The 27,514-nt window shown below is 59.0% G+C and overlaps 2 protein-coding genes across 14 annotated transcripts; one reads left to right on the plus strand and one right to left on the minus strand.

The window, feature by feature from the left end:
* The first annotated feature begins 861 nt into the window (after positions 1-861).
* On the plus strand, positions 862-21,553 carry DGKK (diacylglycerol kinase kappa). Of its 5 annotated transcripts, XM_040084285.2 has the most exons (30): positions 862-949; positions 1,891-2,135; positions 10,822-10,932; positions 11,047-11,127; positions 11,354-11,458; positions 11,671-11,803; positions 11,972-12,078; positions 12,500-12,625; positions 12,772-12,874; positions 14,307-14,469; positions 14,566-14,674; positions 14,847-14,986; positions 15,122-15,203; positions 15,692-15,783; positions 16,045-16,144; positions 16,391-16,631; positions 16,861-16,959; positions 17,071-17,170; positions 17,593-17,700; positions 18,168-18,264; positions 18,343-18,450; positions 18,613-18,726; positions 18,859-18,993; positions 19,077-19,243; positions 19,364-19,481; positions 19,567-19,653; positions 19,746-19,862; positions 19,949-20,060; positions 20,566-20,696; positions 21,113-21,553. In XM_040084285.2, the coding sequence occupies exons 2-30, from the start codon at positions 1,938-1,940 to the stop codon at positions 21,185-21,187; spliced, it is 3,459 nt and encodes a 1,152-aa protein (XP_039940219.1). In that variant the 5' UTR covers positions 862-949; positions 1,891-1,937; the 3' UTR covers positions 21,188-21,553. The 5 variants fall into 5 exon arrangements, with proteins under 5 accessions (XP_039940219.1, XP_039940216.1, XP_039940217.1 ...); XM_040084282.2 differs by having other exon boundaries at positions 19,077-19,481; XM_040084283.1 differs by having other exon boundaries at positions 19,077-19,481; positions 20,569-20,696.
* Positions 19,592-26,457, minus strand: CCNB3 (cyclin B3). 9 transcript variants are annotated; one of them, XM_058423287.1, is made up of 13 exons: positions 26,329-26,457; positions 25,557-25,675; positions 25,391-25,474; positions 25,114-25,232; positions 24,528-24,630; positions 24,110-24,208; positions 23,845-23,937; positions 23,454-23,591; positions 22,864-23,019; positions 22,443-22,592; positions 22,120-22,250; positions 21,439-21,527; positions 19,592-19,638 (listed from the first exon to the last, which is right to left on the minus strand). In XM_058423287.1, exons 1-13 carry the CDS (start codon positions 26,330-26,332, stop codon positions 19,607-19,609), a joined length of 1,317 nt encoding a protein of 438 aa, XP_058279270.1. In that variant the 5' UTR covers positions 26,333-26,457; the 3' UTR covers positions 19,592-19,606. The 9 variants fall into 9 exon arrangements, with proteins under 9 accessions (XP_058279270.1, XP_039940223.1, XP_039940221.1 ...); XM_040084289.1 differs by having other exon boundaries at positions 24,110-24,211; XM_040084287.1 differs by having other exon boundaries at positions 25,391-25,486.
* Positions 26,458-27,514: the final 1,057 nt, after the last annotated feature.

The following is a 27,514-nucleotide window of genomic DNA, read 5'->3' on the forward strand; positions in this document are numbered from 1 at the left end:
GCCTGGGGTGTGCATGTGGGTATGTGCACAAAAATGTGTGAGGCCATGGTGTGAATGCTCACTTGTACCAGCCACGTGTCTGCCCTTGTCCATGTGGGGAATGCACAAATATGTGCACAGTGGCAGTGCATGTGCTCACCCAGTGCCTACACACATCTGTGTGCACGCGCGTGGTGCATGTGCTTTCCCACGCCTGGGGTGCGCAGGCTTGTGCGTGTGGTCTGTGACCACAGATACGGGCATGGAAACCGTGCATGTGCCTGCTTGTGCGTAAGCCCGTGTGGATGGTGAACACACATGTCTGGCTATGACGCCTGCACATGTGCTGGCCTTGCCCACGTGGGCGGTGCGCAAACAGGTGCACTGCAGCGGTGCATGTGCTCTCCCATGCCCGCGCATGTGCCCTTGCGAGGGGAACATCCCTTCGTGCGCGGCGGCGGAGCACGTGCACGCCCCTGCCAGAGCCGTGCCCACCCGCGCACGTGCGAACGTGTGCACACGTATGTGCACGGCGGCGGGGTGCGTGTGTGTGTGCGTGTGCGCGCGCCCACGCCTGGGCTGCGCGTGCCTGGCTGCGTGCGGGAGCGTGCGTATGTATGCGCTCGGTGGCGGTGCGTGAGCACACGCGCGCCGGCTGTGCCCACCGTGCCCGCGTGGGCGGGCAGCGCGCACGTGTACGCACGTGCTCTCCCGTGCCCGCGCGGGTGCCGCACACGGATGCGCGCGGCGGCGCGCGGGTGCCCGCTGCGCCCGCATGCTCGGGGCCGTGCGTGGGCCGCCCGCGCCGCGCAGCAGCGCCCGCCGCGCCGAGCAGGCCGGGGCTTGCGGCAGGGGCAGGGCCGGGGCCGCTTGCCGAGGCACGTCCCGGCGGGGCTGCGGACGGCGGGCCGGAGCCGGAGAAAGAGCGACCTTGCACCGGCGGCGGCGGCGGCGGCTCGGGTCGTGCAAGGTGTGTGCGGGGCGGGGGGGGCGCTCCGCCTTCCCCCGCCTGGGCGTGCTGCGGGATGCTCGGCGGGGATCCGGCACCCGGCAGCCCTGGGGCCGGAGGAAGCAACGCACCCAGGGAGAGGGGGGGGGTCGGCAGCGCTGCCCTCACTCCCGCCGCCTCCCTCTCCTCGCGACGCTTGTTGCTGCGCCGAGAGACGGCACCGCGGGGAAGGGGTAGGGCGCGGCGGAGCCGGCCGGCGATAGGTGTGCGGGGCCCGGCACGGCGCCGCGGGGTGCCTCCCGTCAACCCCGGCCCGGGCACGGCAGCTCTGCTGCCGTCCAGGCTCGCTCGTCGGGGTACGTGCCCCCGAGTCCCTTCTCAGCCCTCGGTGCCGGCAGGGATGCCGTGGGGAGATGGCTTCCTCCGCATGCGGGAATCCCGCGCTACCCCTCCATCCCAGCCCACCCGCAGTCACCTGCTCGGGGCTGGCGACCCACGGGCGTGGAAGGTTCATCCATCTCTTCCCAGTTGCCGGAGCCAGGCGGATGGTAGGGTCCAGCTGCTGCTTTTCGTGGAGATCCCTGCGCTGTCCCCGGCCACGCAGGACAGTCCAGCATCTCGGGGTGGGCAACAAGGGCAAATAGCACGGGCTGCGGGAAGGGATTCCACCCCTCTATGCACCAATGTACCAGTGCCCGAGCATGGGGCAGCCACAATCTCCTGTGCCCAAGCCAGGGACAAGGTCGGGATGCCAGGTAGGCTGAGGAATAGTTGGGACACTGAAAAAAGGCAAGGAAGGAAAACTGCCTGCAAGGGTGCCACCCTGAGTTCCTGGCGAGGAAGCGCCATCTCCCTTGATTTCTAGGATTGCACCTCCCAGCTGGTGGAGCCCTACAGGAAGAGGGGCCGTGTATGCCTCTTCAGGGCTCTTCCTCCATTCCTATGCGTCCTTGTCCTCCCAGGGCTGTCATAGGAGGCTGCAAAGCTCTGAGCCGAGTCAGGTCGGAAGATGGCTGAGAAGCTGGTGCCTGGGGACCTGTTCTCGAGGAAGACCCAGGAATCAGTGTTGTCCCTGGACTCGGACAAGCTGGCGCCCATCTCACCCGAGGTGGGTGGTGAGGAGTCGTCTGACAGTGAGGGCGAGCAGGAGGGCAGCTCTCACAAGCTCATCCGGAAGGTTTCCACCTCGGGGCAGATGAGAAGCAAGGTCAGTGGTGGGGGAATGCCGCAGGTGAGGGGCTGGCAGGGTGTGGGGTCACTGCTGAGAACGGGACGGGGGAGTTCACCTTCTCTAGGGTGTAAATCAGTACCAGGTTCTTGCTGCTGGCAGACTTGACCCAGCCAGAGCTGGGAGGGTTCTGGCCCCCTGTGCCCTGTGGGAGGGCACATAGAAACGTGCAAACCCCACAGTGGTGGTGTCAGCATTGGTCCCATGGGGCTGTGAAGCACGGATTTTATCCCACTATCTGGGAACAGGGCCTCTCCCATACCCAGACAGCCCGTACCACATTGCCTTCATGCTGTATTTGTATCCCCTGGGGCTCCCCTTACCTGTCCCTGGAAGAAGAGGACTCTTTTTAGGAGGCTCTGCCCTATGGATGCTCTAGGGCTGAGATTTAGGGTCATGACAGTTCTGTAGGCTCCTGGGATCCCACACTCTGCTGCAGGCATTGTATGTGCAGGGCTTCTTGGATGGCAAAATGGAACCTGCATCTTTCCTAGTGCCCCAGATTAATTTGGCTGTGCCAGCTCCCCTGCGGGCCCCATTCCCACTGATCCAGTCCCCGGTGGTGGTTTTCTGGACAGATGGGAACACCTTTGAGGTCTGATGTGACACTCATACTTCACAGCCACTGGCATGAGAGCAGCTGTGGGGTGTGTGTGTATCACAGCTTGCTCAGAAAAAGCTATTTTGACAGTACCTACAAAATACGGGGTGTGGCGCCTTTAGCCTAACAGGAGTGCATGGTCAGAGGCATCCCAAGTCGGGACAGTGAAATGCAATACAGGGAGAAATAATCTGGGCTGAATGGCTAGATGGGATGTGGGGAGAGAAGGAGGTTTGGGGGGACATTTTGGGGAGGGAGGATGCAGACACAGTGCTGGGAGGATGCTCTGGATGACATGCTGGGCAAATGGTCCCTTTGCATCCACCTTTCAGCTGCAGGAAGGAGGTGGTGGAGTGAGTCAAGGCAGTACCTGCAGGGTTGGGCAGCACACAGGGGCTGCTAGAAATTCCCCCGCAGCCAGCCTCCGGTGTCAGCCACCCCTCAGTGGGGATTTGGTGGCTGTGCTGCTCCAGGAGAGGGGAGAGCTCTGAAAACACACCATAGGAATGCAGTTGTGGAGCAGGGGCTATCACCAGACTCTGGTGTTGGGTGCTGAGGGCATGAAGGAAGGGGAATGAGGCAGTGTACTGGGACTGGTGGTAGCTGTGGGGATGCTTGGGACTGGGGCAGGCTCCCCACCTGCTTTCCCTGGCTTGGCTGTTGTGCCAAGCCTGGTGCACTGGCACGAGGTGGGGCACAGGATGCCTACACAGAGGTATGGCAATTGCATGCTCCCAACCTAGCACCGTGGGGTTTTCCCACTTGGCAGAAGAGATTTCTGGGGCATGGGGCATTGAGGGGGTCTTACTGAGTCCCTCTGGCTGCTCAAGGAACATGCCTCAATTTCCCCTTTTTTGAAGCAGGCTGGCACCAGCTCTGCCCTCTCCAGGTTGGCTGCCTGGTGGGTGTAGAAGGCTGTGCTGGGTGCAGGGTGTTGGGGGTGAGGCATGGTGGGAAGCCAGGCCGGTGGGCAGGGTCCTGGGGATGCTAAGTTCTGTGTGTGAGCCCTCAGTACCATTCCAGAAGGGAAGCAGTAGCCACTGGAGTTTGCCATGCAGCACTTGCCATGCTGGGGGGCACAGGGACATCGAAGGGAGCCATCAGTGCCAGGAAGTCTGAGGGGAAGGGGCAGATGGCTGGGCTATGCCCATGTCCTACAGCAGCAGCACAGGAACACGAGCATGCTTTGAGCCCCAGCCCAATCGCCAAAGCCCCCCATACACCAGCAGGTTCTGGCCTCACCGCTGACAGGCTGCATGTGGGGAAAGGCTGTCTCCCTGCCTGCTGTGGCTGCTGCCCACATCCTGCCTGGCATCAGCAATTAGCCATGCAGGAGATGATGCTGTGCAGCGTGCCAGGGGAGGCAGGTGGCGTGATGGATGGGCAGGTGGAAATTCCATGTCTGGGTTAACAGCCCATGGAGCTGGGAGAGAGAGTGAGAGAGCTGGAGCTGAAGGGGCCTGAGAGTGGGCTGTGTATGCCTCCCCCACCACCTCTGTGTTTCCAGTGTTGGGGTTCAGTGCTTTTCCTGAGAATGCCTTTGCCCTGGTCCAGATGGGCAGGACTACATTTGCCAGCCTGGCTTCTGGTTGGATGGACTCCTTCCTTCCCTACAGAGATGAAGATTCTTGAATGAGATTGCTGCTGCCATCCAGGTCAGGCTCACGGCTCTGACATGACATGTGCTGCATGTCACTCCAGCCACAGCCACAGAGTGTGTGCCATGGCAGGCACCTTCCTGAGCAACACCCCTGTCTTGACATCCTTGTCACCCAGGTAGGGCTGGGGTAGAGAATCATTTCCTGCACCTCAGTGGCAGGTACCTAAAGAACACAGTAAGGCAGAGTTCAGTGCCAGGGTGGCAGCTCCTGAGACAACTGGTGGTGGGGGGTCAGGGCACATTGTCCTGTTTTAGGTCATATGTGGTAGGTGGTGTGCTGGAGAGGGTCTATAGGAGCCTGCCATGTTGAGGGGCTGGGAAAGGTCAGAACCTCCACCCCACTGCCCATCCATACTGACTGGGGAGACCTTGGTCTGTGGTGATGGAAGCAGGCAGCTCCTCCCATTCCAGGCTGCCGTCCAGCTCCTGGGACAGGGGCAGGTGAGGATCATTTTGGGATCAGCTGAGTCCTTCTGATTGCTGCTCCCCAGTCCCAGTGCTTTTGCACTCTGAATGCCCATGCCCCCAAGTCCCTTCGTCAAGCCTCCACATCAGTCACATTCCCCCACTCCACACCTCCAGTCTGGAACTGCAGACATGCTCTGGGGGCTTTGTGCCAGCATTGGCAAGGAGGCGGTGAGGTCATTGTGCTCAGTGACAAAAACAGCTGCCAGATGCAGGTGTCCCTGCTGGACGGAAAGGCTCCAGGGTGGATGGGGCCTTGCTGACCTCACCCCCCCTCAATGCAGCTGGGGGCTGCCAGTTGCCTGTACCAGGTTTTAGGCGTGCAAGGGCAAAGTGGGAGAGGGATGTGATGCTGCTTCCCAGCACTGGTCCCCTTAGCAGTGGGCATGGAGAGAAGGCGAAGGGGAGAGAGGGGGCATTGGTTCTGGGGTGCACCAACGCATTTGAGTTGCTGGGGGTGGTGGGTTACATCCTGCCCATGTGGCTGGGGCGTTCGTTTCCCATCACTGCTTCAGCACTGCCTCTCCCAGCAGCTGAGTGGAAGTGGAGAGTAGTCCAGCAGCGCTGTTTGGTTCAGCAAGTGACAGGTCCTGCGGTGATTTCATCACAGCTGGGAGGTGGAGGCATCAAGGGGGGCACTGCGGGGTGAATGCCAGGGATCCAGGGTTGCCCATGGCATGGACACAATGTGCATGGCCATGGTGGGCAGGGGCCACATGGCTTGTCTGTTGTTTGGAAAGGAGGATCGTGTTCCCAAACTCCTGATCTTGAGATACATCACAGCTGCTTGGTGGGGCTGAGGGACCCAGCAGAATCCTCCCGTGGGGCTCAGGGAGGACAGTGGAGTTATTAGTACCCTGGGGAATGACGGCTTCTTGTCCTTGCTGCAGGCTCAGGGTGCCCCAGGAATGGGGCAAGCTGTACCTGTGCATATTGGGGTGTTGGACAGCTGTAGGGACCCTGGTGAGGCAGTGCTATAGAGCCAGGCTGTGGGGAAGGCTACCCACTGAGCACTAAATCCTGGCCAAAAGATGAAGAAAGCACGGCAGAGCTGGCTGGGGCCAGGTCTGGAAAGATGAAGGCCAGGACTGATGCTTTCTTCTGCAGCAGGAGGGTGGACCGTGGCTCCTGGGCAGTGCATCCCTCCAGACCTGACGCTGGTGGGACACTAGAGCATCTCATACAGAGGGAGTCTGGGAGAGCTGGGACTGTTCAGCCTGGAGGAGCAACTGTAACCAAGGGGTCCCCAGTTTTTGAAAGGGAAGGTGCAGCAAAGAGGGAACCAGGCTCTTATCAGTGATCTCCACCAATGGACAGAGATGAAAAAATAGGAAATTGCACCTCAACACGAGAAAACACTGTCTGAGACACAGGGAGGCTGGGCTTGCTCTCATTAATCAGGGCTCGCCAAGCTGGTGCCTGGGGTGTGAAGATAGCCCTACTGTCACCAGCCGGATGTTTGTGAGGTTTCTCAAGCACTCTGCCCTCTCCCCGCTCACTTTTTCCAGTGTATGAATATCACTCTTGCCTATCAGCTCTTGCCCACCCCTTCTGGGCAGAGTGGGAGGGCTGTGACCACCAGCATTGGGGCACAAGGAGCAAGGGGGAACCAGCGCAGGTCAGGCTGCCAGCGGGATGCTTGGGGACCAATGTGGCTGTAGATAGGGAAGCATGACCTCATTTTTAAAAAGCAGCTGCTGGATGATGTGCTTTATGGGGGTTGCCTTTCTTCTGGGGGCTCCATTCTTCATTCCTTTCCTGTTAATTCACTGTCCCCTTTCCCCTTGCCTTGTGGGCACGATGTGATGGCTTGTCAGGACTGGTGCTGGAATCTCCTTTTAAGCATCCACCCAGCACAGGGAAGGCATATTGTGGTTGGTCCTGCAATGGCAGAAAGCTCCACCATCTGGGAGCAGCTGCGCCTGTGGGGCCATAGCACCCCTCAGGCACTGAGCCCCCTGACTGCCCAGTCCCGGAAGAGCTCTGCTGTGTCACGAAGCCTGATAAGGTTTCCAACTGACTCCAACCCATGGGGTGCTTAGCAGCTGGTGGAAGCCCTGCAGCTGGGCTTTTTTGAGGTCTGCCAGCTTTCCTCTGCTGTCCTGATGCCTGCTGGCTCAGCTAGGGGATGAGCTCTGATACAACTGGACCCTGGCTTGTGCCCAGTGGGCTGCTGCACTTGGAGCAGGAGGGTGGCTGTCTGGAATGATGCTGGTGCAATGCAGGTTGGTGTGTTGTCATGTTCTACGGGGTGAGGCATCGTGTGGTCACAGGGACATGTATATCCCTTCAGGAATGGTGTAGGGTGGTCATCTGTGTGGGAGGCAGCGTGGTGCTCACCAGCCATATATGACAGCATTCCTGAGGAACAACCTTCCTGGCTCTTCTCCAGGGACTCCTTTGCTGTCCAAGCTGATCCCAGCAGGAAAACCCTCCTGCCCCAGATGTGGTCAGACCTGGCTGTACAAGGGTCTCTTCTCAGGAATGGTGGTGGCAGAGCTGGGAGAGTGGGGTGACAGAACAAAGCAGCATCCTGGGGCTCTGCTTTAGGGCTGAAGGAAGAGCTGGCATTTTGGGTTGTAGCCTGACCTGGAAGAATCCCTGCTGGAGGGTGCTGAGCTCCCCTGGGCTGCGGTTCAAGCTCCCTGCTTGTGCCGAGCACACAGCCAGCCTGTGGCATGATGGCCTCTGGGAACCAGCCCAGTCCTGGCACGGCAAGTGGCTGGCCATCCTCCCAGGGCCATTTTTACCTGCATCCCCTCTGAGGCTCTGCTGCCACTGCCACTTCAGCTGCACCTGAGCTGGAGGTGGTAGTGTGTCTGCAGATGCTGTTTGGTTTCATTCTTGCCTTTGCCTTCCTGCCCTGTGCCTCTGGGATTTCCCCAGTGCTGGTGCTGAGTCCCTGGGCTGGAGGGAGCAGGAAGCACCTCGGGATGGGGCAGTGGAGTTCTGGGACAGAGCCCTGCAGGGGAGCTGGCCCTGGCTGATTGCTGGGCTGGTTGTACATGGCTCTGGCTGTACCGCCTCGGCTGCTGACATGGGACCAGCGCTGGCTTTGCTGAGGCTCCCTGCAGTGCTGCCTGGGGCTCTCCAGACAGAAAAGCTGCAGTTGGGGTGAGTGGAGGGGTTTGGGTTTGTTTTGGGGTGTGGGTGGCACACTGTGCTTACAGCTGTGCAGTGACCGGTGCAGAGCTCCCTGCCCAATGAACAGGGGCTGCCAGTGTCCCTAAAACTCTCCAGGGAGAAGAGGCAGTCCCTGTGCTGCAGGTGCTCAGCTCCAGCTCTTTTGAGCCTTAGGGTACCTAATAGCCAGTTCCTATATTATTGTGGTGACCCTGGTGCCCTGGACAGGGCTTCGGGGAGCCAGCACAGCAGGGGTGATGCCACCCTGGCATGGTCTGTCTGCCCTTGGAATCCCCACCCCTTTCCTGTTTGCAAAGAGGAAACATGGGGCTCACCCAGAAATGCTGCTGCAGTGGGGCTTCCCACGCTGGGCCTGCTGCTAGCCTTGGCCATCTGGTGCCTCTCAGGTCTCCTGTGTCCATTCCAAAAGCAGGGGTTCAAAACCAGGAGCCGTTTGGGAGCTGCTCCCTGCTCCAGCAGCTGGAGCAGGTGCTCCTGGCTGAGACCAATATTCAAAAAATGAGGTAGGTGGGTGGCTTACCACAGTGAGATCCCAAACCAGCCCTCCAGCACCCCAGACCTGTGTGCCTGCCCAGGCAGTGTGGGACAGCTGGGCTCCTGGGCTTATTTTGGAAAGGGGACCTGCCTTGTTTTCCCCAGGAAGGGATTGTCTGGCCTCATGCTGGCACCAATGGAACCTGTACCACATGGCATCACTCACCAGGGATGATGGAGGCTGGATGAGCAGCTGTTGACATGAGCTGTGCAGCAAAATGCTGTATGTGATGACAGAGGGCCCAAAGCAGCCCCCAGGGGTGGGTGTGGGGAGAGGTGCACCCTGAGCTTCTCTGCACCAATTTTGCTGCCCCATGCTGGGATGGCTTGGGATTAGTCTGCACTGGTGGAAAACTGAGACACACTCCCCCCAGTCATGGTATTGGAAGTGTTGTAAAACTCTGATGGGTGTTGTGGTGAAGGTGGGGGACGCTGCCTTTCAGGGCTGCTGCATATTGTCCCTGAGATGGCCAGGACTGTGACATCTTGGGGCTGAGTGATGACTTTTTGCTGCTGTCAGGAGCTGCTGCTGAGGGTGTTTCATCTCTGACCCTCCTTTGCAGGAGTGGGTGCCATCTCCCCAGGCAGCCAGTCCTTGCTGTATCCTGCCACCCCTATGGCCCTGGAGCCAGGCAGAGTGCCTGTGCCCAGCTGGCTCCAGCCCCTGCTGTGAGGCACCATTATGGACATGCCTCTTCCTCCTTCTCCTTTTCATCCTTCATCATTTTCTCCTGCTCCCTCCCCCATCATCACAGCTCCTCACACAACTCCTCACTGTCACACACTGACCTTTGCAGCAGCAGCAACGACTGCAGCAAACACAGCACCTGCACCTGAGTGCAGCCAGGTGTGGTGGATGTGGTGTTTGGGGCTGGATCCCACCTGGCTATGGTAGGACCCTGGCTTGTTCTCTCCTGGTGTGAGACAAGGACTGCTGGGGTGCATGGTTTGTGTGTGGGTCTGGGGGTCACAGCTGGACCCCACTGGAAGGACCCCTCTGTGCTCTCACAGCTGAGAGGCCAGGGGAAGGGTGCAGTGTGTCCTGGGGTGCGGGCACTGGGGACAACTGGGCTGTTTGAACCTGCACCGTTCCTAGGCATCGTGGTGATTGACCACAGCCAAACTCTGCACCAGTCTTGGGGAGTGGTAAAGGCTTAAAATGTCCCTCTTCAAACTCCAGGCTGGAAGAGAGCAAGGAACAACATGGTGGGTACCCCGGGGAGGTTTGGGAGGGTTAGGCGTTTTGGGGAGTTGAGGCTCAGGGAGCACCCCAGGCAGGGTTTTAGCTTCTCTGTGGCTTTGAAGGCTCCTGCTATTCTTGTTGCTTTGGCCATCTGCTTCAGAGCCATGGGGCAGTAGGTTAAGGCTGAGACCCTGGGCTGGTGTGTTTGCAGGCTGGTGGGTGCCTGGGTGCCACCTCTTGCAGCGCATGGGTTGGCACAGGAGCGCAGAACCCCAGGGCCACGGTTCCCTCGCTGTGCCCTCGTGCCCAGTGCTAATTTGCCATTAAATGTGTCTTGTCATCGTGTGCCTGGATTGGATACAACTACTGTGGCAGCTAATTGCAGAGAAGCAGCGGAATGGAGCTGCCGGTGGTGTTTAAAGAAGATACAATCAAAGATGAGGCAGTGCCAGAGCATCTCTGCCGCCCTGCTCAGGCTCGTAGCCATGTTGCAAACACTAATTAATTGAGTCTTGTAAACATCACTGTGAGAAGGGTAAATATTGGCAGGTGCTGCGTTTCGGGGAGGGCAGAGGACGGGCAGCCAGGTTGCGGTGATGCACTGTGCTGCAGGGGATGCTCTACCACAGAGCCTGCTGTGGGCTACCCTCAGCCCCAGGTTGTCCCCTCCAAGGGCTGTGGGGACAAGGCAGAGCTGGCTGAACCCCAGCTGTCTGCTCTCCAAACTGGCTGGGGCCTCAGTGCCCAGGTAATGCCGCTTCCAAGATGCAGTGTTGGTATCTCTGGAGCACTGGTGTCCTCTTAAAGGAAGCTCTCCTGGCTCCAGTTCTGCCCTTGGCTTCTAGGGACCTGCATCCTTCAGCCCTGCCATGCCCAGCAGCATCCTTCCAGATCACAGGGAGTGCCCAGGCGATGGTGGGCACGGAACATAATTTGCCCTGCTACATGCAGCAGAGAGTGAGCCCCAGAATGTCCAATCTGTGCTCCTGGGGACCCAGGGATTGTTTTCACAGGGGAAAATGGTGGCTTTGGTGATCCTGGGGGGCTACAGGAGCTCAGGACACTGTGGTCTCTGCAGAAGAGCGTAAAGGAGGGCCTATTGCTGAAGCAGACGAGCTCCTTCCAGAGGTGGAAGAGACGATACTTCAAGCTGCGAGGCAGGACACTCTATTATGCTAAGGATGCCAAGGTAGGCTGGGGGGGCACTGCCAGCATGCTCAGTTAGGGGGGACTCGAGCCTTCCAGCCCAGAGGGGACAGAGATCCCTGCCTGGTGGACTGGGAGTCTGCTTCCTCCCTCACAGTCCCTGATCTTTGATGAGGTGGACCTATCTGATGCCAGTGTGGCTGAGACGAGCACCAAGAACATCAACAACAGTTTCACGGTGAGGGAAGTGTGGGGCTACCAACTGCACCCTGTGGAGACCTCGGCACCTTGTGGGGAGGCACTACAGACCTCCCTCATGCCCCCAGAGCCATGAGGCACTCCACAGCATGGCCTCCTGCTGCTGGAGGAGGCACTGGTGTGCCAGAGATTGCTGGGGTCTGTGCTGGGCTCGGGCTGGCTGGCGGTGGCCTTGCAGGAGAACATGGGGATGGTGGCTCCTGCAGGTGATCACGCCGTTCCGGAAGCTCATCTTATGTGCGGAGAACCGGAAGGAGATGGAGGACTGGATCACTGCCCTGAAATCTGTCCAGAAGTGGGAGATCCATGAGGTGATGTGGGCAGAGTGCTGTGTAAATCCATATTTCCGTGCAGAGTGTGTTTTCCTCTGTGTACCTTTGACTGCCAGACAAGAGCTGTTGCCCTTGGCATAGCACCACAAGGAAGACAGGAGTTGGGCTGGGAGGACTCGGGAGGCCTGGAGGGAGGGAGGGAGTGCCAGCTGAGGGTCCCAGGCACTGATGGGGCAGGGCTGTGCCTCCAGGCCACACAGTTCAACATGGAGCACTTCTCGGGCATGCACAACTGGTACGCCTGCTCCCACGCCCGCCCCACCTTCTGCAACGTGTGCCGCGAAGCTCTTCCAGGGGTCACCTCCCACGGCCTCTCCTGTGAAGGTCAGTGCTGGGATCCTGCTGGGAGGTGGGCAGGGCAGCCTCTCAAGGGTGGGCCAGAGCAGGAGTGGTGCAGGGTGATGCCCGCTGCACAGATGCAGAGGGGTTTGGGACCTGGGATGTGCATGCTGTGGGGACCTTCCCTGCTCCTCACTGCTCCCCCCCATGCAGTCTGCAAGTTCAAGGCACACAAGCGCTGTGCCGTCAGAGCCACAAACAACTGCAAGTGGACAACTCTGGCCTCCATCGGCATTGAAATCATCGAGGATGAGGACGGGGTAAGCAGGGGACTCCCTGGCAGGGATCCTGGCAGGACAGATCCTCCAGCAGAACTGGCCTTGCTGTGCCCAAATCAGGAAGCTGGAAGAAGCTGTAGCTGTCCCCTGCACTGTGTGGCCTCTGGGCTTGGCTCTGCAGGGGCCTAGCTTGGGGACACCTCCTCTGGCACCCTCTGTCAGGATCCCTTTCTGCTGTCCAGGTGGGGCCACCTCCAGACATTTTCAGGGGACACGTCTGCCCTGCCTCACATGCTGATGGCTTCAAGGGACCAGACAGGCAGAGATGAGAGGACATAGGAAGGGTCCCAGACCTGCTTTGCCCTGCTGCATGGCACCACCTCCATGGTGCTTAGGGAAAGAGGTGGCCTATGACCTTTCCCTCAAGCGTGCAGGGTGCCATTGGTGGCTCCCTTTTCTGCAGGTGGCCATGCCCCATCAGTGGCTGGAGGGGAACTTGCCTGTCAGCGCTCGCTGTGCTGTCTGCGACCGCACCTGTGGCAGTGTCCGGAGGCTGCAGGACTGGCGGTGTCTCTGGTGCAAGGCCATCGTAAGGATGTCCCCATCCCTGTCCCCGCCCCTCTCCCAGCACAGACAGCACTGCCCCTCTTGTGTGCACCTCTGGGAAAGCTGATGCTGGGGACTTTGGTGCTGCATCCCCCAGCTTTGCTTACACAGGTGTTCCTGTGTTCCCAGGTTCACAGTGCCTGCAAGGAGCTCCTTGGCAAGAGGTGCCCCCTGGGCCAGTACAAAGTGTCCATCATCCCACCAACTGCCTTGAACAGCATCGATTCTGATGGTGAGTGGTAAAGGGCACAGGCCTGGTGACAGGCTGTTTGGAATAGGGCTCTGAGCTCTCTGAGGTTCTCTGGAGGCTTCGACTTGTGGCACTGTGCCTGTTTTGTGGGGTAGCTTTGTGGGGTTTTCAGGAGGCTCCAAAGTCAGTGCCCCTCCCTTGGTTGAAGGCTGCGTGTTGCCTTGCACTCTGCTTCAGGGCTTGGTGGTATTCTATGGGCTTTGGGGTGGCACATGTTGCCCGCATGTGGCTTTAGTTGCTCCTGCCAGGCCACCTCTGTACTGGGATCAGTGGTGCCAGCCCTACACCCCTGAAGTGGGCTGTCCTCTGTTGCACCTCAATAGTTCCGCATCTCTCAAGTCAGGATAAAGCTCTTGCTTGGGCTGTTTCTCAGTGTCTGAAGCTCAGCTGTTTTTTTGGTAGTGCAGAGCACAGCTTTGCCCTGCCACGGGGCACTGCAGGGAGAAGCCATGTGGGACATGAGGGGGCTCCCCAGCTGTCTCCATCTCCTGAGTGTCCCAGCTGGCTTCCACTGAACAAAATCTGTTCTTCTACTCCGGATATTTCTTTCTTCCTCCTTTAATGCTTTTCAGCACTCAGCTCAGGCAGTGGCTCACTTGCCTTTGTTACTCACCGGGATGCTGTCAGGGTAACCATCACATGGCTGCTCCTCAGCTCCAGAGCCTCGGTGGCTGATCCCTGGCAGCATCTCTGCCCGGTCCCTCTCCAGCAGCCCAGCCATCTGTGGCTGTGACTGTTGCCCACCCGACTGGGAACAGCTTAGCAAGGCCTCCGTCCCCCCTTGTCCTGCCACGCTGTCCTGCTGTAGCATATGGGTACTGCTGGCAGCAAGCTTTTCCGCTGCAGCCCACGCTCTGACTCAGCAGCTCCCAGTGTTTTGTGTTACTGATCTGCTCTGCTTGGCTGGGCTGGGAGTGGAGACGAGTGGTGGCCAGGCAAGGAGGGGGTGGGCTCTGAGGATGTTGCCCCCATGCTCTTGCTGTGGTGGGGGTGCTAAGGCTCCTGGTTGCAGCCCACGGGGCTCTGAGGGCAATGGCTGTGGAGCTGGTGCCGGTGGCAGTGATGGCTGATGTGGTCCCTGCTGCAGCATTGCTGGGTCTGCCAAGGGAAGGAGCCTGCTGATACCAGCCAGGGGGCTGGGATGGCCAAGATGTGCCTGAGATAGGTGCAGGCTCTGGGCCAGCTGTCAATCCTGCTCTGCCCTGGGCACATTTCTTTCCCCATCTTGTTTCTTTAAAAGCAAAGTGCTTCCTCTTCCCTCTGCCCCTCACCATCCCCTGGACATCCTAATCACTGCCCCTCCTGCCTCATCACCCCACAGGCTGGGCTTGGCACAGATGGGGTGTTCACACTGCTCTCCTGAAGTGGGTGTGGGGAGTGAGAGCTGGGGCTCATGTGTTTGGGCTTACTGCAGGTTTCTGGAAAGCCACCTGCCCCTCCACCTGCTCCAGCCCTCTCCTGGCCTTTGTCAACTCCAAGAGCGGGGACAACCAGGGTGTCAAGTTTCTGCGCAAGTTCAAGCAGTTCCTCAACCCAGCCCAAGTCTTTGACCTCATGAATGGGGGCCCACACTTGGGGTAAGCGTGAGTCTGGGCACCCTGGAATTGCCTTGGTGGGATCCTGGTGGGTGCTTGGAACAGCACCCAGTCCCTCTCTCCTTGCCCTCCACCCAGGCTGCGCCTCTTCCAGAAGTTCTCCACCTTCAGAATCCTGGTGTGTGGTGGGGATGGCAGCGTGGGTTGGGTGCTCTCTGAGATTGATGCCCTTGGCCTCCACAAGCAGGTGAGTGGGAGTGCCTGTCATAGCTAGCTAGTGCAGGCTGGCACCATCCCCAGTGCTGGCAAACTCTGTGTGCCCCAGGTGCTGCCAAGCAATGGGTACAGCAGGGTTGGGGGTGTCACAGGTGCCCTTGGGAGCTGCTCTGAGCTCCCCCCACTCTGTCTCTCTCCTGCAGTGTCAGCTGGGTGTCCTGCCACTGGGGACTGGTAATGACCTGGCACGGGTGCTGGGCTGGGGCAGCCTGTGTGACGATGACACTCAGCTGCTGCAGATCCTGGAGAAGCTGGAAAGGGCAACCACCAAGATGCTGGACCGGTGAGCAGGGCACAGAATACATGCCTCTCTCTCCCCCCTACCTTGGCATCTCTTGGGCAGCCTGTCCGAGTTCCTTGCCTGTCCCTGTGCTAGGAGGCCAGGAGATGGCAAGCAGCTATGGTCTCTGCTTGGCAGGTGGAGCGTGCTGACCTATGAGGTCCCCAAGCAGTCCCCCTCAGCCCTGAAGGAAGAGGAGAACGGGGACTCCAACATCCAGGTGGGAACTGTTGGCACTTGATGGCTTGAGATGGGGAGGACATGCTGGAGGGTGTGTTCCTGTTCAACCCAGTTCAGGGACACACAGGGAGGGATGGCACAGGAAGAGGTCATGCTGGGGATCACTGGGGATTGGGTCTATGAGGGGGCTGGCAGTCAGCTGCATGCAATGAAATGAGCCTGGCAGGTCTCAGCCTGGTATATGCAGTTGGGAACAGGCAGAAGGTGAGGTAGAGCTACCGTGCCACCAGCCAGCTGCTCTGGACCCTTGTGTGTGCTCCCCTTCAGCCCCTTTTCTCAGTTTCCCTTCTGATGTAACTAACCTCCCCTCTGCCCAGCAGCATGGGCATGGCTGCCCTCAGTGGTGGTGAATGGGCTGAATAAGGGCTGGTTATCCCAGGTTCAAGGCTGGCTGGGCAAAGCCCCAGCCCTGAGTGGGGCACACGGCAGGGCAGCAAGGCTCCAGCTGTCTCCACCTTTGCTCCCCAGGTCCACATCTCCCATTACGCCGACTCTGTTGCCTTCCACCTGGCCAAGATCCTGGAGTCAGACAAGCACTCAGTGGTGATCTCCTCTGCAAAGTAAGGAGGAGGCTGTTGATGGGAGTGCCAGAGCACCTTTGCTGGGCTGGGGCATATTCCCAAGACCACTGCACCCCCCTTGGCCAGGCTGTCTCAACTAGCCATCAGCAGCTGCCAGCCGTGCTGCTGCCTGGCAGATAATCATGGCGCTGCCCCTCTGGAGCAGTGGGTGTTAGTTATCTCAGCAGCCCCCCTGGCTGGCATCTGTGCCTCGCTGGCCATGCTGTGCCCCTCTTGACCTCCAGCCACTTCCCTCGGCAGGTTCCTCTGTGGCACCGTCAATGACTTTGTGACCGAAGTTGGGCGGGCTTACAAGAGGGCAACAGAGAACAAGCAGGAGGCTGAGCTGATGGCACGGAAGGTGTGTTTAGGGGAGCTGGAGGGCTGGGTCAAGCTGGTGGCACGGCCCCTGAGCAGGGGAGGGGCTGCTCCACTCCGCGGGCCTATGCCCTTGTTGGGCATGTATTGTCCATGCTTGGGGTACCCAGGCATGGGGGAGTCCAGGTGCTTGGGGGTATCCAGGCACTCACAGTGCCCAGGGAAGCACCCAGCACTGGTGGGGAGCAGCAGCTTGTGCCAGGTGCTGAGTGGGGTAGGTGTCTCACAGTGCGCCATGCTGAATGAAAAGCTGGATTCGTTGGTGCGGGAGCTGAATGAGGAGGCTCAGGCCATCGTGGTCCCTGAAGAAATGGCACAGGCCACCCATGCTGATGTCAAGGACCAGGAAAAAGCTGCCTGCTTTAACCCCAGCCCCATGCCTCGCATTTTCAAATCCAAGGAGCAACTCATGCTGCGGGCAAACAGCCTGAAGAAAGCCCTGCGGCAAATCATTGAGCAAACGGAGAAAGGTGAGGGAGTGGGGGGAGCTGGCAGCTTCCCTGATGCTGCAGCAGCCTGGCAGGGGCTGTGAAGCCACAGTGGGTTGGTGCTGGACCCGTGCGTTTGTTCTCCCCTGGGATCCTTGGGATGGCAGCAGTGGCCCCACCCTGGGCCTTCCTGGCACGAGCTCACAGGGCTGACATGAGGAGGGGCCACAGGGCTGCACAGACTCCCTGTCATGCCCCTCTTTGGATCCAGCTGTGGATGAGCAGAACAAGCAGACCCAAGCCTACCAGGGCAGCGTGGGCCCCAGCAAGGACAGCTCGGAGGAGCTCAGCAAGAAGGAGGAGAAGCTCAGTAAGATGCCAGCAGGGCACATAGCATTTTGTGGGGGCATGGGGGTGAGCGTGGGATGAGCTCAGGGTGAGAGCCCATGTAGGCAGCTAACTCCCTGTCCACCCTGGCCAGGCTCCCAGCGGCTGACGGTGACCTCTACATCTTCCTCCATCATTCTGGACCGGCCAGACACCTTTGGCAGCTTGCAGTTCCCTGAAGATGCCAGCACCCTGTGAGTCAGGTGTTCTGTGTGCTCCAGGGACCCTGGCCCACTCTCACTGCCCATCACAGAGTAGGAGCAGAGCTGCTACTATGCTGCCCCTTTGAGGAGGCTGCTGCAGCAGCCTCTGCCCACCAGTATGGCATCCCTGGCCAAGCAGTGCCCGTGCTGGGGGAGCCTGCCTGTGCACGATGTGGGATCTCTGGCTGATGCTTGGAGCTCGGTGCTCCTGCCTGCACGCGGGTTCTGGCTGTGCCATGGGTGTCCCGCCATGGCGACTGAGGGAAATGCAGCCATCCCTGCTAGTTTTGGTCAGGTTTCCCAGTGCCAGCTGCTCCGCTCCAGTGGGTGTTACACCGCATCCTCTGGTGCCAACCCGGAGTCGCCAATGTGCAGCTGCTGCTCAACCTGCTTTCCCTGTTTGCCGCTTTCAGCCACTTCTCAGAGAAATGCGTGATGAATAACTACTTTGGCATTGGCCTGGATGCAAAGATCTCCCTGGAGTTCAACAACAAACGTGATGAGCACCCCAAGAAGTGCAGGTTGGCTGTAACCTCCTGATTTCCCTGAGGAAAAACATGTACCCCTGGCTCTCCAGTGCCTGCACCACGAGGGACCGTCAAGGTGCTGGGAGCCATAGGGGTTACTGAGTGCTACTGTGCTGGGAATCCTTCCTGCAGCAGATTTTGTACCTGCACCCATTACTGGGATGAACACCTCTTGGTGGCAGGCTGCATACACCCCAGAAAGGGTGAAGACACGAGGGCTTGGTGGGATTTACTTGCTCTGCACCAGGAGAGAGGGACATTACCATGCTGGCATGGAAAGGTCAATATCTGGGTGCAACATGCTGCACCCTTGGCTTTCCTAGGAGGTAGCAGGAATTGAAGAAACTAAGGTAGGGCCAAGAGTCCAGGACTGTTCCGCACAGTGCCCCAGGAAGGGTGCAGAGCCTGTGACAGGCAGTGGGGAGCCCACAGCCCCATATCTGTTCCACTTTGCCCCACAGCAGTCGCACCAAGAACATGATGTGGTATGGGGTGCTAGGCACAAAGGAGCTCCTGCAGCGCACCTACAAGAACCTGGAACAGCGGGTACAGCTGGAGGTACAGGGCTGGGAGAACAGGGACGGGGTGGGAGGAGCAGCGTTAGAGCAGCCCCCCAGGCTTAACCTTCTCTTGCAGTGTGATGGGGTGCCTATCTCGCTGCCCAGCCTGCAGGGCATTGCTGTCCTCAACATCCCCAGCTATGCTGGGGGCATCAACTTCTGGGGAGGCACCAAGGAGGACAATGTGAGTGCCAGTACCATGAGATGAGTTGGGTGGTGTAATGTTCTTTCCCCAGTCCTATGAAACCCTAGGGCTGGGGTGTCCCTATCTTAGGCTCACATAGGGGAAAAGCTGGTTCCAAAATGAGTCCCTTTTGGAAGTCTTACATGTAGTGGTCCTCTACAGAACTTTGGGGCTCCATCCTTTGATGACAAGAAGCTGGAGGTGGTGGCAGTTTTTGGCAGCATCCAGATGGCTGTGTCACGGGTCATCAACCTCCAGCACCATCGCATTGCACAGGTAGTGGCAAGGCACCCTGCAGGACCACAGGTGGTGCCAGAAAGCTTTCAGGGCAGCAGCGGAGCCTGGGGCAGTGTGGCTCTGCTCAGCTTGGCAGCTGTTGATGCCACCCCCGGGCTGTCTGCCCCGCAGTGCCGCATGGTGAAGATCACCATCCGGGGGGACGAGGGTGTCCCTGTGCAGGTGGATGGAGAGGCCTGGATCCAGCCACCCGGCATCATCAAAATCCAGCACAAGAACAGAGCTCAGATGCTGACAAGGGACCGGGTGAGATGAGGGTGTTCAGCAAGACCGTGCTGGGACATAAGGAGGTGTGACCATCTCAGAGAGGCTGTGTCTGTCCCCTGCAGGCATTTGAAAGTACCCTCAAGTCTTGGGAGGACAAACAGAAGGGGGAGGGCTACCGAGCAGCCACACGGCCGCGGCTCAGCTCCCAGCAGTCCATGGAATACTTGACTGAGGAGGAGAACAGCCTCTTGCAGCAGGTCTCACGGGTCGCCGAGACCCTCATTGCCAGGTCAGACTGCGGGAAGGGGGAGGTGGTAGGCACAGGGAAGGGGGAACTGTGCTGTGGCCGTGCAAAGGTGCCTGCCCAGCCCGGGGGTGCCCTGGCAGCTCCAGCCCCTATCACCCACAGGATCCATGAGGCAGCCAAGGCTCACAAAGCCGTGGAGCAGGAGCTGGCACATGCGGTCAATGCCAGCTCCCTGGCACTGAGTGAAGCCCTCTCCCACAAAGCTGCTGGCACTTCAGAGGTGAGCAAGGACTGGGAGTGTAAGGCAGCCTTTACCCAGGCCCCGTGGGGCCCTTGCCGCTCAAGGGGTTATCCCTCTGCGCCAGTTTCTCAGCAGGAACATGGCTGTGGAGGTGGTGCTGAGCATCAAGGAGCTGTGGGCTGAGACCAGGGCATTCCTGGAAGGGAAGGCGGTGAGTGAGGGGCTGGAGAGCACCCAGAGCTCTCCAAAGCTGGTACCTCTGGGGGTAGCAGCAGGGTTGGGTATGGTTCCTGTCCCCCACAGCTGGACTCGCCACAGGAGGAGGAGGCGCTTCATGGTCCCCTGAGTGTGCTGGGCCAGGAGTTGCAGCGGCTGCTGGACATCCACTGGCTGGGGCCTATTGCCCACCCTGCTGAGGAGGTGGGTGCACAGGGACTGGGGTCTGGAACAGCCCACTGTCTGGCCTCAGGGAGCTGTAGCATCCCACCAAGCCTGGCTTCTTACAGGAAGGTGCCAGCAGTGCCAACAAGGGCAGCTTTAAGCTTCGCCTCAATATTCCCAAGCCCAGGAAGGAGAAGGACAAGCTGCAGAAGCAGAAGGCCAACAGTGTGCTCCCAGGTAAAGTGAGCAGTGTGCCAGGGAGAGACAGGTGGTGCAGTCCATCCTAGAAAGGATCGCCCTGTGCTGACCTATCCCTCCATCTCCTGTCCTGGGCATGCTGGGGAAGAATCCTCAGGAAGGGTGAACAGGGCATTACCTAGGTGCCCGGGGGTGTCACCTTTGTCACCAAGAGCTCCCTTACAACAGAGCACCCAACCCCATAACAACTTGCCTAGGGGGAAAAGGGGGCTCTGGTACAGCTCAGACCTTTGGGTAGGTCCCTTGTCCATGGCTGGGAGTCTGGTTGAGGGGAAGCAGCTCAGGTGATCTGTAAGTAAGCCAAGGAGACGAGAGACCTCTGCAGCCTGAGCAGGCTGTGGCCTCTGGGCCTGCTGGAGCCAAGGGGTGGGAGGGGGTATGCTGGCTGCTGACCACAGGCTGCCCTCACTGCTGCCTGCCCTGCTGCGTCCCACTGCCTCCACAGGCACCAGTGGTCCACCACTGTGGTTTTCCTCTCTGCTAGCAGACAAGTGGGGCTCCGAGGAGGTGGCAGCTTGGCTGGAAGCACTCGGTTTAGGGGAATACAGAGACATTTTTGTCCGGCATGACATCCAGGGCTCAGAGTTGATTCTGCTGGAGAGGAGAGACCTTAAGGTACAACCCCCTTGTGCCTCCTGAGGGACCCTCAGCCCTGGGGAGCATGGTGTCCTCCATCCCTCCTATCCCTCTTGGTGGCAAGTTGGCCCTACATCTGGGTCCACAGAGCTGAGCTTGTGCAGCTTGTGCACAGGGATGGGGAAGCAGGGGAGGGGGGTGGCCTTTGGTCCTCCAGCTTGCAAGGCTCCATACACCTGTCCAAAGCAGTATCAACAGCACCCTACCCTCACCGGCATTCAGGCATGGGGATGTGCTTTCAAGAGGACAGAGGGCTTCAAGCAAGCACTATGCTCCAGCAAGGGAGAGCATGGGGAGCTGGGCTGTGCCTCATCCTCCACCCTGTGGTTTGTCCATAGCAAGAGCCAAGAGCTGCCCTCTGCAAATACATCACCTTCTCTTTCTCTTTCCTGCAGGACCTGGGGATCACCAAAGTGGGCCATATGAAGAGGATCCTTCAGGCTATTAAGGAGCTCAGCAACCTGCCCTAGGCTGACAGCAGGGCAGGAGCCCAGCCCAGGTGCTGGGTGGGTGCTGCCCCCAGGGAACAGGGTTTGGGTAGGGGAACAGGTCCCTGCCCCTGCCCCATATGTATGGAGCCCCCCCTGCTTGCCTCGCTTTACCTGTCTGTCCCCAGTGTCCCTGGTGCCACTACTTGTCCCCCAGCCTATGGGGCTGGAGACACTGAAGCGGAGGTCTAACCTGATAGGTGATGGACCACCAGTCCAGCCCCATCACTTACCAGGGTCACTACAGCAGCTGGGGCCACCCTCTGTGTGCTCAAGCCTGGAGCCAAAGCAAAGATTCCCCTTCCCCACGTAGGTATTTATGCTGTGTAAATATTTGGAGAGAAGATACTCATTGCTGCTGCTGCTCGCATAGTGTCATTACTAAGGGGAAGGTGAGGGGTGGGGAGGAGGGGATTGAGAATACCTTTCTAGCTTTTACCCCCGAGCTTCCTGCTCCCCACTTGTCACCTTGCTGTCAACCCTCTGTCCCATCACAACAAGGGGAAGTACAGTGCTGGGGCTCATAGTCTCCAGTGCCAGCACATATGACAAACACATTTTATTAACAATTACACATGACTTTTTTTTTCCCCCCCTCCCCACCTCTTCCTCAGTTAAAATTACTATTATGTACATGGTACCACCCTGCTTGAGGGTACCCCATTATTTACAGGCTTATTCACAGAGTAGGGCTAGGAGCTAGTGAGTATCTCCTCAAGCTTGAGCATGTCCATGGGAGTGACCTTGGCAACCTCAAAGAAGACCCTGGAAGGAACATGTTGGCTTAGAGCTCAACCACAGCTCTGACACCCGTCCAGCCATGCTCCCAGATCCTTACAGAACCCCAGGATGCAATGCTGGTGGTGTCACCCCCTGCGGTGGGGACAGGCCTGAGACAGAATCCCACGACTCACCTGTGCGAGTACTTGCTGCGCACAGCATTCAGCTTGTCACGGGGCTGGTACGTGAGCAGGAAATTCAGCCTCTTCACCAGGGGGTGCAGGTCCTGGGCACTGTACCCACTGTAGTACTCCAGTGTAGGCGTCTGCAAGGGGACAGCGAGGCTAAATTGTGTCCCCTCAATGCCAGGACAGCCATCATCTTCCCTGTCCAGCATCCAAATCTGATCATAGCGCTAATGCATCACCCCACTCACTGGTCCATTGCTTCCCACTGCAGTGCTTCTCGCTGCAGTGCCTCGGCAGGGACAGGTACTCTGAATTAGGCAGGTACTCACCCAGCCCCCGAGATTCTTCATGATAAGTGCCAGTAGCAGGCAGCTGGCAGCCAGCTTCGAGGGGCTCTCGCGGGCATAGTCATACTCTTGCAGGGTCATCTCGCAGAGGAAGCGCGCCAACGTCAGTGTCTCCATGGTGGCACGGGCGCACTACAACCAGGTGGCAGGGAAAGGCTCAGCCTTTTGAGCAATGCTGCTCCTCTTTCCCAGCCTTTTTGGGATCTAGAATGCCACCTCTGGGGCACACCCAGCCTATCACAGACCACCATCCTCACACCCCTTAACCCTCTTGAGGGGACCTGGACAGAGTTTCCTTGCTGCCAACTGGGAGCCTGAAGCCCTGGCTTTGCAAGTCACTGTCCCATGGAGCCAACAGAAGGGGTGCCTGGGGGCACCCAGCCCACCCTCCAAATGCTCTCACCTTGGCAAAGCGCCGCAGGAAGCGGTAGGGGATGGGGATGTTGATGTCAAACTTGAGGGTGCTGAGGATGCTCATCTCCATAGCAATAAGCTCCTCTCGCTTGTAGGCGTCATCACAGATATAGAGGAAGTCATCCACACATGGTGGGCACCGCTCCTGTAGGGGCACAACCACTCAGCACCCCAATGGGGGCTCGTCCTGGCCTCAGGAGATCCTAGCCATCCCACAAGCCCCATAAGTGTTCAGATGCCTCTGGACTCCGCAAGGACTGTTAACACCGCGTGGGACTTTGATGATGTCTGTACTCCTCCAGCCCTTGGCTTGAACTCCATGCCTGCATTAGGTAAACCAAGGTATCCTGATGGGTCTGTGCAGAGCAGAGAGAAACTGGCTCTCCAGTGACACCAGGACACAGGTTTCAGGCCACCACGACTGTGTTCGCTGCCCTTGGGACAGGAAGGAGGAACATGACAGACGTGCCACCCTGGCAGCTCTCAGGGCCGTGGCCTGGCCTTCTCCAAAACCCCACAGGGACCATAGAGACACAGCCCCTCTGCCCCTGCACCCTGGGAGAACACACAAAGAGTCACCTCAAATTTGGAGGCAATGAGGATGGCAGTGGAGCCAATGAGCTGCAGCTTCTCTCTCATGCTCACCACCTCCACCAAGTAGTGGTCCACCAGCTTCACAGCCAGGTACAGTGTCTCATGGTTCAGCTCAAAGTTCTCCTGCAAGAATGAGAGTGGGGGTCAGAACAGTGTCAGACAGAAGTTAGGCCTGCCCAGCCCCCACCCAGTTCTCACAGAAGCTCGGGTGCCAGTGGGCTCAGAAGGAGGGATGTAGGCTCATCCCTAGCCCACACGGGGAGGATCAGCTCTGCACTGGGAATGGTTACAGGAGCCCCTGCCAGCACACTGAGGCAGCACATGCCAAAGGCAGCACGGAGGCTGCTGTGCAGAAAGCTGTGCCCTGCCCTCTCACCTGGACCTCCACCATCCAGTCCACAAGGATAGCACGCATGTCCCCACTGATGTCTGTCTGCTTCTCCATGTAGTCAGGAAGCACAAATTTTTCCTGCCAAAGAGCCAGCTGTCAGGGACAGGGCAGACATCCCCACCCCCGAACAAGCACCTTCTCAGCCTGTGCAGGCCCCTGTCAGGTTAGAGCCTCTGGGCAGTCAGCAGCCCTGCCTGCAGTCACTTCTTCCCCTGACAGGGCCATCACCCCCTGGATGGGCATCACCCACCTCTCTTTCCCGCATGTATTCGAAGATCTCCTTGGCATACTCAGCATTGGCATAGGGGTCACCCAGCTGCTCCTTGTCAATGTCCTCCACTGCTGGTACCTGCTGGCATGGAAGAGGCAGCAATAAGGGGGAGGCCCTGTGGGTGCCAGTCACCCCATTGAGGCAAGGCTGCTGTCCCTCTGTGCCCCCCTTTTCCTACCTGACCTCATCACCCTGCAGTCCCTGCCCCACTCTTTCCCAGGGGAGGATTCTTGAAGGAAGATGGTGGTGCACTTTGCCCCCCTCCCCAGCTTTCCATCACACTGCCTAAAGACTCTCCAAGGTCCAGAGCACTGCCTGGTGCTCCAGTACCACCAGTGGCAGCCACAGACCAGTGCTGTGATGGGCCTGGGCCAATGCTGCAGCCCAGGGCTCCTACCCTCTCCTCAGGGCGCTTCAGTTCCTGCACAGACACCGGCTTCTCTGGCACAGGATTCACTTTGGGCTCTGCAGGAGCTGTTGGGGGAGTTTTCTTCATTGACCTGGAAAGGACAAGAGTATAAATCATTGATGGGAGAAGACCAAATTTCTTGTTTGAAAGGAGCCTTCCAGAGACTCTTGCTGCTTCAGGAAGGGGCAAAACCACCCCTAAAATATCCTCACAGACTCTTAGAACCACTTAGACTGGAAAAGACGTTTAAGAATATTGAGGACAACAGTTCCTCCAGCACTGCCATGCCTACCACTAAACCAAGTCCCCAAGAGCCACATCCACATGACTTAAATTCTTCCATGGAAGGTGACTCTACAACTGGGCAGCCTGCGTCAGGGCTGGACAGCCCTTTTGGGGAAGAAATTTTTCCTAATACCCAACCTAACCCTCCCCTGCCAAAACCTGAGGCCATTTATAGTAGATTTACAAGTTCCCTTCTTCATCTGGCTCAGCCTCCATCACCCAAGGGAAGCCTCTACCACTTGTCCCCATGGGACAAGTTTGCAGCAAACCCCTGCTCCCAGCTACTCACTTTTTTAGGTTGATCTCATTGTTCTTGGCCACCCCCAAAGCATTATGTGTCTTCTGTGCCTTGGGTGGAGCAACTTTCACTGCCTCCTTCTTCCCAACTACCACCTGGTTCTTGCGAGCCTGTTTGGATCAGAACAAGGGCATACAGGGGGTGCACAGTGGAAAGCAAGATATGCCCTGCAGGGAGACCTCTCCTCTTCCTAATGGGCATGGGGCATGCCCCACCATGGGGGGCTCACAGGGGGCACCAGAGCCCCCACTCTCACCGAAGCACTCACATTGGTGATGTCTCCAAATGCTGATCTCTTCTTGGGCCCGCCCTGGGGTGAGGATGAAGACCTCTTGGCATGGCAGCTCTCCTCCTGCAACAGGGGCTGTTAAAAGATGGTGGTCAGCTGCCCCACAGGAGCAACCCCTACAGCCCTCACCCGGCTCGGTGCTCACCTTCTCAGGGTCGACATTCTCTGCAGCAGGGACCACTTTGCCTGCTCTAGACTGCTTGGTGGTCAGCGTCTTGGCATTGCGTGGCAATTGCATCCTCTCCCTTGGTCTCTGTGAGCAAGCTGGAGGCAAAGTGTGATGTGATGCTGGCCTGCCTCCAGGGACACCCTCCCAGCTTGGAGCAGAACGGGGGCGCCATTTGTCCCTCCTGGAGGTTAACACGGCAGGACTGACCCCTTCCCGGGGCATGGCAGACAGGTGGTGCCCCAAGACAAGCCCAGGCAAGGGACAAAGCTGGCTCCCAGGGAGGAAGGGACACGAACCCCAAAGACCGTCACCAAAAGCACTCTGCTGGGCGAGGTGGGAGGGAGGACGGGCAATTCCCAGATTTCTACATCCCAGAGAAGGATGCGGATGCAAGGGCTTGCACTTCCTCGGAAGGCTCGAGGTCTTGGAGAGCCCCACTACCCTACAACCGTCAGGGTCCCTTGGGGGAGTCGGGGGTCCCAAAGCTCCCCTCTCCCCTGCACTCCCCGGAGTTCCCAGGGGAGACGGGGATCTTGGAAGCCCTTACTCCCTAGCATCCTCCAGGGTTCCCACGCCCACCAGTTAGGGGTCCCAGAGCCACCCACTCCCCCGCAGCCCTCGGAGACCCTACTCACCCAATCGCCGGGGGCTCCCCCCGACTCACCCGTGCCCGGGGCGTCCCGTCCCCACTCACCCGTGCCCGGTTCCCCCCGCTCCTCCACGCCCGCCGTGTCCTGTCCCCACTCACCCATGCCCGATGCGCTGCACCCGCCCCTCCGGCCCCGGCGCTTTTGAAAGTAGCAGTTCGGTAGCGGCCGGCCGGCACTGGCCGAGCCTCGGCCAATGAGAGCGCGAGGCGGTGCCAGGAGGCGACCAATCGGCGGGCGCACAGGGATGCAGTTGCTAGGGGCAGGGCGGCAGCGTTTAAAATTCAAGGCCGGCGGCCAATGGAAGGGCGAGCATGCGGCAGGGGCGGGGCGAGCGCCGGGCCGGCCGGGCCGTGATTGGTGGGAGCGGGCGCCGTTTAAATCCGGCCTGCGCGTTGGGCACGGCCGTGGCGGCGGCTGGGCCGCGGAGCGGGGAGCGGCTGCGGAGCGGCCCCGGCTGTCGCTGTCCTTTGGGGCGGGTGGAGCGGCCTCCGCGGGCCTCCGCCGCCTCCGCCCGCAGCCGAGCCTCTGGGTCCCAGACCTCGGGGCTTTTCCCACCCAGCTGGGGAACTCTGGTGTGGAGGACAGGGTGTGCCGGCCGTGCACCTTCCTTGACCCAGTGTCGGGAGCAGAGAGTTCGGATCGCCTGGAGAATCGCGGAACCGTTTGGGTGGGAAGGGACCTCAAACCCATCTCGTTCCACCCCCTGCCATGGGCAGGGACCCCTTCCAGGAGCCCGGGTTGCTCCAAGTCCCGTCCAACCTGGGCTTGGACACTTCAGGGAGCCAGGGGCAGCCACAACTGTGCTGGGCACCCTGTGCCAGGGCCTCCCCAGCCTCACAGGGAAGAACTTTTTCTCATATCTAGTCTAACCCTACTTCCACTGTCTGAGGTACCTCAGGAGCAGTGTTCATGTGGTGTTGTTACGGACATGACTGACCAAGTTCAGGGTGAGGCTTGCTGGGACTAATCCGTCATCCACAGCAACCAGGATAGGGTCAAAGTGACCAAGGCACACATCACAGTCATTGTACTACGGGGTATGAGATACCGGCCACTTAGCAAGCATCTGCAGAGGGGAAGAGCACTGTGTGTGTATCAGGGACCAGACTTGAGGGCATTGCAGTTCCTGGAGAGACCCCTGCCATGCAGCCAGGCTGCTGGGCAGGGAGAGCTCGGAGGAGGCTGGCTCAGGCTGTTAGTTGGCTTGAAGTAAATTTCCATGTGTTAGGAAAGGAATGCATGAGACCCTCACACCCACAGCTTGCTTTGTTCCTTGATAAACTA

Source organism: Hirundo rustica, chromosome 21 (assembly GCF_015227805.2).
Source record: "Hirundo rustica isolate bHirRus1 chromosome 21, bHirRus1.pri.v3, whole genome shotgun sequence".
Lineage (NCBI taxonomy): Eukaryota > Metazoa > Chordata > Aves > Passeriformes > Hirundinidae > Hirundo > Hirundo rustica.